This window comes from Phyllostomus discolor, chromosome 4 (genome assembly GCF_004126475.2).
Source record: "Phyllostomus discolor isolate MPI-MPIP mPhyDis1 chromosome 4, mPhyDis1.pri.v3, whole genome shotgun sequence".
NCBI classification, from domain to species: domain Eukaryota; kingdom Metazoa; phylum Chordata; class Mammalia; order Chiroptera; family Phyllostomidae; genus Phyllostomus; species Phyllostomus discolor.
The window spans coordinates 115,588,698-115,602,224 of record NC_040906.2 but is presented as its reverse complement, the minus strand read 5'-3'; the positions used below and the strand labels follow the sequence as shown (position 1 = coordinate 115,602,224).

Sequence of the window (13,527 nt, the reverse complement as noted above, 5' to 3'; positions counted from 1 at the left end):
ATTTTTTTTAAAAAAGAGAGAAATTAAACCACAAACATTACTTCTTTAATAGGATTACAGAAAATGAGTTTTACTATGAAATGAATAAAGCTATGCTTTAATAATCAATTCAGGCTTTTAAGGTTGAAAAAAAGGTAGAACCATGGCATTCCCATTCCACCCTTCTGTGAACTGAGTAAACTGGTCACTTACCAGTCTGCAAGGCAAAGGACCAAATAACGGTTTATCTTCATCACTTAAAATTCTTTCTGCAGATTAAAAATGATTAAGGTGATAAATTTTATGTCATATATATTTTATCACAATTTCAAAGAACAGTAAAAAAGTTTTTTTGCAGAAAGCACAATGTTGTCTGACTTTGAAATCTTCACGTCCTTACACACAAATTAACTTTGTGTAAAAATGGAAATACCTTCCCTCAACTGACAATAAGCTACAATTATGAGCAAAATGAGCTCTCTGTTGCTCTGGTTAATTAGTACACTGTCAATCTCATGTTTAGTCAGTGCGCCACATCTCCTATGTCCAAGTCATTACACTGATTCTTTGTACTGTTGCCCACTTTAAACATGTCATTTAAACACAGGCTTCTACCCATTACTCGTGTTGGTATATGCTTATTACTTAAAGTTGTGACACAACTCTAAATCTCTTACCTATGCTTTGGATGGTGTATGCACAACTGCCCCAACACATCAGGGGCACACGAGGATCCTCTTCATTGGGATGAACCTTTAGTCCCACCTTGTAAACGGCAGTTCCAAATGTCGTCAGCATTTCTTTTATGCTGTCAGAATATGGGTTCCTGAAGTGAACATGTACAGGATTAGCTCGAAACAATGTGGTCACATCAATCAAATGTTTCAGGTTCTTAACATCTATTTGTTGCTATGCTGGAACTGAGCTACTTAAACTGTCTAACAACAGTTGTATTAGGAAATTAGGAAAAAGGTGAATGGGAAATCCAGTCAAATGAGAGGAACACAGCGAGGGGAAGTCTCAGGGTGACAGCAGTGTGCAGTCTTTCCTGGTGTGGGGGTACAGAAGCTGTGGGAGGAGGGTCTGAGCTCTTAGAAAAGCTGTTGCTAGTCATCGGGAAGATCTGCTGCAGCACTGGGGGGGAATAAAGTAACAAACACAGAAAATCAAGTACATGAAAAACACCAGGTAATTATTAACCATAGGAAAGACCAAGTTGTAAAAGCAAAATATAATTATAACACACAACTTCTATCAGTAGAAGCAATTATAATGTAAAAACTGCCAACTGATTTAACCAACAGTTGTGAAGGAACTCTACTGGGAGACGGGTAAAGGAGCAGTGGATAGGGCAGAGGTTAGAGGACTAGGGATAGGGAGGGGGAGTGTGGGAGGCATAGGACTGATGTTTTTCCTATTTAAGCCTTCCAGTGCTATTTTTACTGGGTTCCTCGGTACATGCCAGGAATAATTTTCCGGTGGCTTTACATGTATTATGTCACTTTATCCTCATAATACTTTTCAGACAAGGAACCCAAGGCACAGAGAGGTCAAGCAATTTGCACAGCTGCACAGCTAGTAAGCAGTGCTATTGGGAACTAAACCAAAACAGTCTAGCTCTAAAATCTATGCTATCTTTTATAACTAATTGACTATGGGGTAAAAACAGCCTATTTTTCGGACTAAGACGCACCCCCCCATAACAGTTGTTAATGCTGACGTTGAGTTCTGTTTACATTTACATTGGTGAAATATTATGTTATTTATGTTATTAAATATTTTACCACATTTTTTGCTTCAGATTTTTTCCCCATTTTCTTCCTCTAAAGCCTAGGTGAGTCTTACGGTCCGAAAAATATGGTATTGTTTTGATCCTGAGCTACTAAGAAGTTGGGGGCCCATAAATGTGGAGATCAGAAGGAAAGCACAGGGTCTGGCAGGGGAGCTGAGTAGTTTGGGTTTAGATGTCCTGATGAGGTGTTATCAAGGAAAGCCGGAAAAAAGGGTATACGAGGGAGTCGGCTCTGTGGACTAGAAAAGGTTGGTGACAACTAAATATGCCATGTGGCCCTTAGGTTCTCATCGATATACCTGAAGTAAACATGGTCATGCAATGCTTAAACCTCAGAATTCAAGATCAATGTCTCAACACATTTTGCTCCCTGGCTTACAAATCATATTCTTGCTAACTTAGTCTTTCATTTCAAGTAGGCCGAACTGGAAAGGAATATACTCACTTAGGATGGAAATCAGGCCTAAACCCTTCAGGGAGCTGTAATTTATCCATATTTTTTGAATTCTTTGAAGAAGCAATGTCTACAAAAACAAGTATTTCACATTGTTATTGACCAGTCCACAATATTGCTGTGGATTTCCACCATAAATTTAATTTTAAATATAGGTCAAAGAAAAAAAACACACAGGAAAAATCCCCATTAATAAAAAACACACAAAACATGCATTCAGAGCATGAGAAACACCACTGCTCTGACTGATCAAGGCACCGTCTTCAGCCACAAGAGCACAGCTAGGGAAGGTAGGGGAATGAAGAGTGTGCTCTTCTGTTCATAAAAAACAGTGATGTAAATTCGGCTCAGGCTGCTTTCCCTGAGGTTGTAATTGCAGTGCATGTTGTGAAACTTGGGAAGCCTCTGGTAACACCAACAACGAAGTAAGTCAGGCCACTGAGAACTACAGCCAGCTCTGCAACAGTCGGTCACATTCCCTCACCCCTAGAAGCTCTTCAATAAAATGGGGGTAAGTGAGAAGTGTTTGTTATAAACTTTACATGAGCCTCTGGGTTTCAAAGAGTAAGACGTAACATAGTTGCCCTGGCCGCTGTGGCTCAGTTGGCTGGAACACCGTCCTGTAAACTGAAAGCGTACGGGTCTGATTCCGTTGGGGCACACACCCAGGTTACAAGTTCAGTTTTTGGTCGGGGAGGATATGAGAGGCAACCAACCAATGTTTCTCTCTCACACTGATGTTTCTCTCCCTCCCTCTCTCCAAAATCAGTAAGCATATCTTTGGGTGAGGATGAAAAAAAAAGAGAAGTAACACAGTCAAGTCAAATTTAGTTCATTAAAGACAAAAAAACCCAACAAACCCAACAAAACAAACAACAAAACAAAACAAAACAAGCTGTGACCACTGTGACTCGGTTGGGTGTTGTTCTGCAAAGCAAAAGGTCGCTGGTTCGATTCCTGGCCAGGGTACATGCCTAGACTGCAGGTTTGGTCCCCAGCTGCTGTGTGTGTGAGAGACAACTGATCGGTGCTTCTCTCCCTTTCTCCCTTCCTTCCCCTCGCTCTAATGATAAGGATAAATAAATAAATCCTTCACCCAAACTTAAAAAAAAAAAAAAAGGCAAAGAAAATTAGAGTAAGTCAAATTTTAAAATGAGAAGTTTCTTTTAAAAATATTCTTAAACAACTCATTCTGTAACTAAAATTTCAAACAAGTTCAGACTTTAAGGAAAAATGAAAGCAGATTATCAGAACTTACTAGGAATACTTTCTTCTTTCCTAAGAATCTGTAATGCATTTATTTGCTGAGATATGGTTCTAATCCACTGAGTCAGATTTGGTTGGTCGGAAAAATTTAACCTGCTGGAAAAGATTACAGAGTGTTTAGTAGTCTGCTGCTGCTTAGTGTAAGGTACAAGAAGGCTCCTTAAACAATCACGGGCACAGTATTTTTAAACATATTTTTGCCAATGGAAATAGAATATATTATTTGTTACTATAATGCTAATAACATTATTTGTCAAAAATGTCACTTTTTTCAGTACTGGAATTTGCTAACATTTCTTAAATATCACAGTTGCCACACCACCACTAACATTTATTGAGTGTTTAATACGTGACAAGCACTTAGTAAAGCATTTAACAGTATTAGATTTAATACTCAAAATACTCGTACGAAACAGGCTATATTGTTGTTCCCATTTCACAAACGAGGAAACTGAGGTTTAAAGCTATGTGACTGGACGAGGCCATATGAGCAGATGTGGCATTCAAACCCAGTCAGACTCCACAGCCCGTGTCCTTCTTGACCACGTCATAATTGGCTCTTAGGGAAAAAATAAAAACCTAAACCACAAAAGTGAGGTGACATCCAGCAAAGGTGTTTTTTCCCTCGTTCAATGCAGTGAATACTTGATCTAACAATAATTAATTGGTTTAAAGACAAATAAATCAGTACCATGATATTCTTTGGTGACTGAAAAGAGGCTTATACTCAAATCTAACAGAATTAAAGATTTTGTGGTAGCATAAGTTAAGACACCACAGTTTGAACTCCTATAATCAAAGAGAAAAAAGTTGACCTTGCTGTGAATTCAATCCAAATAGCACAGAAATAGATGATTTAATACTTATAAGACTTAAATTAGTATTTGTGCATGTAAGGTATATACCATAATTCTAAACTGAGAAATGAGAATCAGATTTAAATAGTAGACAATATAAAATTCATATTCTGAAACAAGTTCTGCCTATTGCCCTGGCTGGTGTGGCTCAGTGGATTGAGTGCCAGACTTCGAACCAAAGGGTCACCAGTTCAATTCCCAGCCAGGGCACATGCCTGGGTTGCGGGCCAGGTTCCCAGTGTGGGGTGCTTGAGAGGCAACCACACACTGATGTCTCTCTCCTTTTTGTTCTCCCTCACTCCCCTTCTCTATAAATTAAATCTTAAAAAAAAAAGTTATGCCTAGTAACTAGAAGCACTCTAAAAATTATTAAATGACAGGCCTGGCTAGTATGGCTCAGTTGGAGCGTTGTCCCGTGACCGAAAGGTTTTAGGTTTGGTCCCTGGTCAGGGCACATACCTAGGTTGTGGGACCAGTCCCTGGTGGTCCCAGTGCGTACAGCGGGCAACCAATCAATGTTTCTCTCTCCCTCACTAAGAGCCATGAACAAATGTCCTCAGGTAAGGATAAAAAAAATTACAAGATGACAAAAGTTTTCCATTTTAAATACACCAACAGATTCTCACTGTTTTGTGGTTCAATTCCTGAAGCTATGATCAGCCAGTAATTTGTAAAAGATTATACTTGTTGAAATATTCAATAAAGTTAGTCTAAGATGCCATTCTCTCCCCTATCAATTTACTGAGCATCTCTTGTGTTCATGAGTAAACAAGAACCTGTTAAATTTTGGCGTATTCCTTCTAGGAACCAAATAATATTTTACAGACCTGTTAGAAGAAATAACTAAACAAAAAGTCAGGAAAGTATGTGAAAAACACTGTACAATTACCTAGACTGGTTCCTTCTGCCCCCAGTTTATTATTTCATTATCTTCAAAGGCAGCTAACTCTGGCTTTGATATAAAGATTGTATGAGCCAAAACTTACTTGTTAAAAATATTTCTTGGAGGAAGCAGCAGAGGAATAACAGTGTTACTCAAGCACTCGCAAAGAGGACAAAGGAATTCCCCGTTTTCTACGTCGTAGCTTGTATGTAAGCGTAATCTCTGTTGCCTTCGCTGTTCTTTAGCTTGAACGGAATCAAAATACCTTCACAATTAGAAAACATGAGGTATCAAAACAACGGTAACTGCTTTCAATGAGAGCCTTCAACACTTTACATAGTTTATTTTCACAAATAATCTAAAAATTAAAGTCTTAAAGTGAACTGAATTATTTTTAATACTGGTACTTTAATTATTGAGTTGCTTTAGTTATCAAAATGCATTCTAAGAGTTCTTAAACAGGAAAGTCAAAAAAAGACTGCCTTGCCAGAAGCACTCACAAAGCAGCAAATTGCTTGGTCCCAGTGCTACCTGGTCACTTTGCCAGGGTTGGTGGCTACTTGCCAGGAGACGTTCACGATAGCTCAATAAGCACGGTGCTAGAATAACAGCATTGGTTTGTTGGCTAGAAAGTACCAAAGCAGAACAAGCCTGAGGTTATCCCAACTTAGCTCAGGGAGCCACGACAATCTCAGGAAGTAACAAAGCCAGTACTAACACCTATGGAATCAAGAGTTGTTCACCTTCAAAAGACACTATTACTTTTCTAGGGTTTATCCCACCATAAAACCTTTTTTTCCATCCAGTTTGTTGGCTGATACAGATGCCCACATTAAAAGATATAATTGATATACTATGATATGAAATTTCTGCCATCCCTTTACACATATAACAAAGCAAGTCAATTTTAATTGTTATTTATTAAGAAGTGATATGAAATTTTTCTTTAACATCTTTAGCTCTTTCTCTCTTTTTCTAGAATGGAGTTTCCTTTACATAAAAATTCAATTTTGAGCCTCTGAGTAAGCTTCTCTTGACTAATATTAAAAATTGGTTACCTCTGCCAACAGTGGGCATGCATAATGTGTCCACAGCTACCAGTGTGTGTTCCACAAGACAGGTCAGGGTGCATGAATAGTGGATCGTGTTTTTCTGTATTACAAGACAAACAAAAAACCAAGCATTTAATTTCCCCATAAAAAGTGTTAAAACTTAAAATTGTGAAATCCCCGATGAGGCCTTGTAAACTTGAAGTGAAATAAATGCTAGTTTATTCCTTTCCTCTGAGATGCCAATAATTTATGCAAGACCCTGGATTATTTAGAAAGCCGGACCCTCTAACCTTCATCACCCTGAGCAAATGAAACAACCCAGAATTGTTAACTAAAGCTGGAATTCTGTATTTAAATATGTCTAATCTTTTGAACACTTCACAGTTTCAGGGCACTGAGAGACTCCCATTTCCTCCAAAAGCCCTGAGCTCAGTAACAGGGATATTCTTCATGGGGCTGCCTTTACTCCCTTTGGGGCAGCTGGGGCACTGTGCTTGCTAACAGAAAAGATGTTTTGGCAGTGACAGGGCGCTCCCTAGAGGACTTTCTGCCTAACAACGCTCATACAGAGGATGAGCACAATCATCCTCTACCGGAGGCAAAGCAGCAGCAAAATATCCAGGACAGCACCTCCAACCAGAGGTGGGGAAAAAGGCAGATCAGCTTTTATTCTGGTGGCAACTTTTTATATTCAAGGGAGATGAGATATGCAGACAACCATAAGGTATGTGCCTAGTTTCTTTTGGAATATTTGAGTTGTCTGTATAAACTAGTATAATCTTAGAAATTCCAAAACATTCTAGAAAGAATAACTCAAGTTTTAATTTGCTTTATATAACAGTGAAAATGTCACAGCATAAAGAAAATCTGCTTATAGCCTGCCACAGTTTTTGTTCATAAAATAACAAAGTAAATACACTTGGCGACCCTTTGACTTGGAATGAAATTATAAATTGCTTAGTTCAAATAACCATTTTTAAAGGTGAAAACAGACTGACCTTTCCTAAATAGCTGCCTGAGATCCATACCATGCACACTTCCCTTATAGAGAAAAGGCAATCTTACCAGTGGCTTTTCACACCTCCTTCCAGTTCTACAATGTGAAAGGCACTTGCTCAAGTAAGTGCTTTGGAAACTCCAAAGACAGTTCCTACCCTCAAGAAGCTTACTGGTATCGCTGGGGCGCATGCACAGGTAGACAGCTCTGGGAGTGGAGACGCACAAGTGTCTGTGGTGGGCACCATGCTGTGCAGCCTAGACACACCTGCAGGCATGAATGGCTTGTGCCCTCAGCAGCTGGAAGGCACTCAACTGTCATTCCCCTTTAAGGGATGACTGTGACTGTCTTGCTCAAGGTCACACCTCTTTCCAGAGGTCCCCTACAACTTGTCACTGATCGATCTCCAGGTACAAAGACCCAGCCCCCTTGCCCCAACTCAGGACACCTCTGAAGGGCCATCCAACTACAGAGCTCCCATGAGAACAGCTGAGGGCTTTGGGGGACTGCTTAACTTTTCCATTTCCCAAACCTATTTCCTTTTCCTCCATTCCACACATGTTGATGCCAAGGCGCTCCCTAAGAAATGTCCCATGGGTAATTTCTATTGCAAGAATTTGCTTTCTGGGGAACCCTATCTGAAGTATTATCACTACTTCAAGTAAGAATGTGGCTCAAGGACTGCTTCTCACATCGGTTAACTCTCGCAACTGTTGTCCTGAGAGGACACCCTGGATCTATCCATGAGACATGGATAGATTATTTCAGTGTATTAACTAATTTAGAAGTGTGCTGAAGAACAGGAGAGACTGTTAAGTACCAAAGCATGTTATGTATCACACAGAAAAGCTTTCCTTTGAATCTCTGCTATTTACCACCTGTCAAATGGGGAATTTCTGCCCAAGTTACCTGTCCAAGATACCACCAAGCCTATGGAGGTATTATTAGAGTAATAAAATTTCTATATATCACCACTGCACACTAAGTGGCAGTCATTATTAAAAGGAGGAGAGGACCAAGCTATGACTTACCTGGATCCTGAATGCCTTTACTTCTGTTTTTTGATAGTACAGTTGACCTTTGAACAAAGGCTGCTAGGACCATTGCCTTGCTTTCCACCTTCACCTCCTGCTCCTCTTGACAGAGTATACAGGTAACAAACTGTCTTTGTTTAGGGACTTGAGTCTGTGCCGGACCCAATGCTGTAAGTGTCACATCTGAAACCATAGGGCTGCAATAGAAGGTTATTGAGAAGAGTTAATGAGCCGAAGAAGTTTCTATTTAATCAGAAAAGAGCTGTTGCTAGGTACGCACATATTAAATACATGTGGTTTCAATGACTCAAATTGCCAGAAGTCTTTCATATGTCAAACCATCTTCTTTAGCCCTCCCAGCAATCCCATACACAACACAGAAGCCACATACTCAGTTACCAGGGCCTAGTGCGCTCGTTCTTTCATGAATGTCAAGGGCCTTCTATGTGACACTTTAAGCACACACATTAATTATCTACAGTCAGAACTACTCATAAACATATGCTAAAAAAACTCTGATTTCCAAGATTCATTCCTCTAACTGGAGGTCACAAAATTTACGTATCAATCTTCTAAATTCCTTTAGGATTAAAAGTATACTTATTATAAGAAAACAAAAACAAAAACAAATTCTTCCCCACTTGAGAATCAATGGTCAGAGAGTAAAAATGTTTTGATTTAATTTTTTTACCTATTATCAAGAACAGCAGAGTTGGAGGCCTCCAGCCCCAGCGTCTGCTGGAAGAGCTCCTTGTTCTCATCGATGAAGTGCCGCTGCATCTCTGACATCTGGGCCATGACCTTCTCCCTGCGCAGCCTGGCGATCTCCGCCTTTCTCTTCCTCTCTGCTTTGTCTTTGTCTCTTGAACTCTGAAATTATGCTTCGTTTAATTAGACCATTAAATGCTAAATACACATTTAAAAGCAGAAATATCTTTTCTGTAAATACTAATGAAAAACTATTCTGCAATCCCACTTTGCAAAATAAAGAGAAAAGATCCCTTAATCAGCCTAATGTGTTAAAAAAAAAAAAGCAGGCCAAAAACAAAGTTGCTACAACTAATAAAGGTTTCTTGGAACTTACATTTTGTGAATAACTTCAACTATCAGCTTATTGCAGCTAATTTTATTTTATTTTTATTTATCTATTTTTAGAGAAGGGAATGGCAGAAGAAAGAGGGAGAGAAACATCAATGTGTGGCTGCCTTCTGTGCACCCACACAGGGGAGCACAGCTGGGGTCCCAACTGGGACCCCGCCCGCAACTGAGGCATGTGACTTGACTGGGAATTGAACCAGGTGACCTTTTGGTTCACAGGCCCACACTCAATCCACTGAGCCACACCAGCCACAGCTGCAGCTAAATCATAGTCAAGCTGCTACGATTTTTTGGTGTTGCCCCACTTTATTTCTTATACTATACCTCTTCTGTTATGGTTTCTTCTGTCTCTGCCACAGGACTGGTGGATGAACTCTCCCTCATTTTCTTAATAGCATTAAAAGTCTATGGAAAAAGCACCAGTTATTGCAAAGCTACGGAACATTATGAACATTTAAAGATAAATACTTGACATTTCTCACAAAAAGCAAGAGTGATTCAAGAAGTTTTACCTTTAATATCCACCTAATCATATCTTTGTGCACTTCTAGGTAGGGAGCATTCTGCAGTGTTTCCAGCATTGCCAGGATGGAAGGAGAGTTGTTCGGAGCTTCACCAGGTTCTAGGGCAGAAAAAATAAAAGGTACGGTAGTAACAGCTAACACCTCAGAGTGCTTATTACTATATATAAGATGATGAAGTTGCTTATAACATCATTTGCCTATCATTTGATTACAGCTCTAGTTACTAGAGATTTTCAGTTCTTCTTGAGAACATGACATATTAGTACTTCACAAACAAGTTGACAATCAGAATGCTTTAATCTTTCAAAACTGGCATTTTCTACCAAATGATTATTTTAACAGTCTAGCAAAATTAAATAAAAACCCAGCTAAAGTCTACCTGAGATTTTGTAAGTCTAAGAAAATGAATTAGAATTAGAGGGGTGCATTTGTGTTCAAATATACGTAATTGCTTTGACCTTTTGTTTAATAAAACCTAAATTTAGGAAATTCTTAGGAATTACTTCTTTAGTTGAGGCAAAGACATAAAAGTCAAGTCCATATTCTTTTTTTTAAAAATATTTTATTTATTTATTTTTTAGAGAGGGAAGGGAAGGAGACAGAGAGAGAGAAACATCAATGTGTGATTGCTGGGGGTTATGGCCTGCAACCCAGGAATGTACCCTGGCTGGGAATTGAACCTGGGACACTTTGGTTCCCAGCCTGTGCTCAATCCACTGAGCTACGTCAGCCAGGGCTAAGTCCATATTCTTAAGAGTACATTTAATTCAACATTAGCTAATTTAGTTTTAGAGTAAGAAATGTCCAATTACTGATTTCCTTGATTTAAGTGTTATTGTTCTAGTAAAATGTTTCTCTTTCCTAAGAGAAGAGATCGAACCACACTGTGATCTTTTAATGTTTTCCCAAATCTAAAATTCAATGGCTATAGATTATGGATCTAACTTTAACTAGTATGTTTCCACTATTTAAGATGTTTGAGGAGAGCCCTGACCACTGTGGCCCAGTTGGTTGGAGCGTCATCCCATAAACCAGGAGGTTTCAGGTTCACCACCTCAGCACATGGCTGATGCCGGTCTGGGGCAGGGAAAGTACAAGGTGAGCCCGGGACACTCATCTTTGTGCCAGGAAGCAACATGGTGCTCAAACAGTAACAGGTTTTGTCACAAGGGCAAAGAAGCCAACTGAACAGACTCCCATGGACCAAAACTGGCAGAGTGAGCATCAAAAGAAATACTGATTGTAATTGACTACAAAACGCTGATAAAGAACAGCCATGAGTAATATTAAAACAAAGACAACCCTAAGCAAAATGATTCACAGCTGCCACCTGGCAGGTCACTGTCAGACCAACCACTTGTTCTGAAAAAGTTTCTCTTTGGAGGCAAAACATCATGATGTCTGAAACAAATGGTTCAAAAGTGTGCAAAATGTAAAAGCAAGTACGGCAAAATATGAACTACTAAATCTAGGTGGTAGATAAATGAATATTTACTGCGTAACTCTTTCCTATCTTTGATATTTTTAGTAAAAAACAAAAAAAAACCCTTCCCTGGCCTTTTAAAAAAGCCATTTTATATAAAACGATAATCTAATCCTCCATAGGTAGTTTTTTTATTGTCAGTGTATATTTGTGTACACACACACACACACACTTATTTATTTACAGAGAGAGCGGAAAGGAGGGAGGAAGACAGGGAGAGGAACATTGATCAGTTGCCTTTTGCCCACCCCCTCTGGGGCTTGGCCCGCAACCCAGGCATGTGCCCTGACTGGGAACTAAACTGGCGATCTTTTGGTTCGCAGGCCAGTGCTCAATCCACTGAGCCACACCAGCAGGACACAAATTTTCTTATTTTAAATATGGTTTTATAATATAACATCCACATTTCAAATGAAATCCTGATAGCCATACTTTGTATTTTAAAAAAGTATTATCTTAGAGTTTACATGTATGTGCTACACTGATTTTTCTGTTTATGAATAAAAAATTGTATATTTTAATTTAGAGAGAGGGAGGAAGAAAAAGAAACAATGATATGAGAGAAAAGCATCAATTGGTTGCTCAGTGTACATGCCTGAATCAGGGACTGAACCCGTGACCTAGGTATGTGTCCTGACTGGGAATCAAACCCATAACCTTTCAGTTATGGGATGACACTCCTACCAAGTGAACCGCCAGGCCAGGCCAAAATACTTTTTATAAAAATATATCAGGATCTCATATAGTACCATTATTTTTAAATGTTATTTTACTTTACTACTTTATTTTACTTTAGATTTTTATTTATTTATTTTAGAGAGATGGGGAAGGGAGGGAGAAAGAGAGGGAGTGAAACATCAATGTGTGGTTGCCTTTAGCACACCCCATACTGGGGATATGGCCTGCAATCCAGGCATGTGCCCTGACTGGGAATCAAACCGGCGATGCTTTGGTTCACAGGTGTGCACTCAATTCACTGAGCTACAACAGCCAGGGCCAATTTTATTTTTTTAGAGAGAGGAGAATGGAGGGAGAAAGTAAGGGTAAAAAACAGCAATATGTGGTTGCCTCTTGTGCTCCCCCAACTGGGGACCTGGCCTGCAATCCAGGCATGTGACCTGACTGGGAATCAAATCAGTGGCCCTTTGGTTTGCAGGCTGGCACTGAAACCACTGAGCCACACCAGCCAGGGCTGATATAGTGCCTTTATTACACAGATGAATATACACAGCCTCAGAAATTTGTACTCAATACAACCTATTTAGAACCTACATGATCAAATAAGAGAGACTATATTTTACATTGAAAATCACTGATGTTTTGAGTTAGTTCAGTAAAAAGTGTACATACTTGATATCTTCTGAGTGAAGGTAAATGTTACTACATGCTCTTCCATGACATTCTCCAAATGCTGTTTTTCTTCTTGTAATGCCATTCCAATTAAATGTAACACCTTGAATATAAATATATTTTATAACTTTTAGTAAAACAAAAATAAAATACATGTTTTTATCAGAAATAACAAAGTTCTTTATTGAAAAATGATAAATCAAACTCATAAAGACTAAGTGCAATGAAAAACAATTCTAAGTATTAATTTTTATTAAAGTCAAATTTTATTATTCATTTTGTAATAAAGCAAGGAAACAATTTCTATTTTAGCTGGGTAGAAAATTCAATTTCAAATTCTTAGGGTAAGTTAAAAGTATTACTAGATGTGCCCAGCAATTCAAATAATATATAATTTTCAGTCTTATTTTTTCCCTACACTACAATCTTAAAAAATCTTCTAAGAATCAATGGCCAAATAATTAGAGCTGCAAACATTGACCATACAATTGTCTAGTCTACAATACTACCTAGTTTAATTTCTGTTTCTATGCAGTCAAAATATTAATCATCTCAGAAAAAGGCATACTTTTATCTCTAATGTCACACAATTTATAAACATGTTCATGGTTCTTCAGTGTATCTCAAAAAATTCCTTATCAGACTCCTAAGAAACCATAAATTAAACTAAATCTATTTGCATTTTTACTGCCCTTATCCTGATACCCAATTTCTGAAGGACACACATGTGTGGGGTCTCTGTGCCCCTCCTTGCACAC

At 38.7% G+C, this 13,527-nt stretch overlaps 1 protein-coding gene across 4 annotated transcripts in view; it reads right to left on the bottom strand.

Annotated features, from left to right (window-relative positions):
- Window positions 1–13,527, bottom strand: part of UBR2 (ubiquitin protein ligase E3 component n-recognin 2) — a 112,887-nt gene that overhangs the window by 20,599 nt on the left and 78,761 nt on the right. For 3 of the 4 annotated variants that reach the window (XM_028508693.2, XM_028508692.2, XM_036025032.1), the window contains 11 exons: window positions 12,770–12,872; window positions 9,925–10,034; window positions 9,737–9,817; window positions 9,006–9,184; window positions 8,312–8,511; window positions 6,290–6,383; window positions 5,335–5,496; window positions 3,484–3,587; window positions 2,217–2,295; window positions 657–805; window positions 193–248 (listed from right to left, as the gene is read on the bottom strand). In XM_028508693.2, coding sequence (XP_028364494.1) covers window positions 193–248; window positions 657–805; window positions 2,217–2,295; window positions 3,484–3,587; window positions 5,335–5,496; window positions 6,290–6,383; window positions 8,312–8,511; window positions 9,006–9,184; window positions 9,737–9,817; window positions 9,925–10,034; window positions 12,770–12,872 — 1,317 coding nt within the window. The remainder of the gene's footprint in view (window positions 1–192; window positions 249–656; window positions 806–2,216; window positions 2,296–3,483; window positions 3,588–5,334; window positions 5,497–6,289; window positions 6,384–8,311; window positions 8,512–9,005; window positions 9,185–9,736; window positions 9,818–9,924; window positions 10,035–12,769; window positions 12,873–13,527) is intronic. The other variant, XM_036025031.1, reaches the window with a different exon arrangement.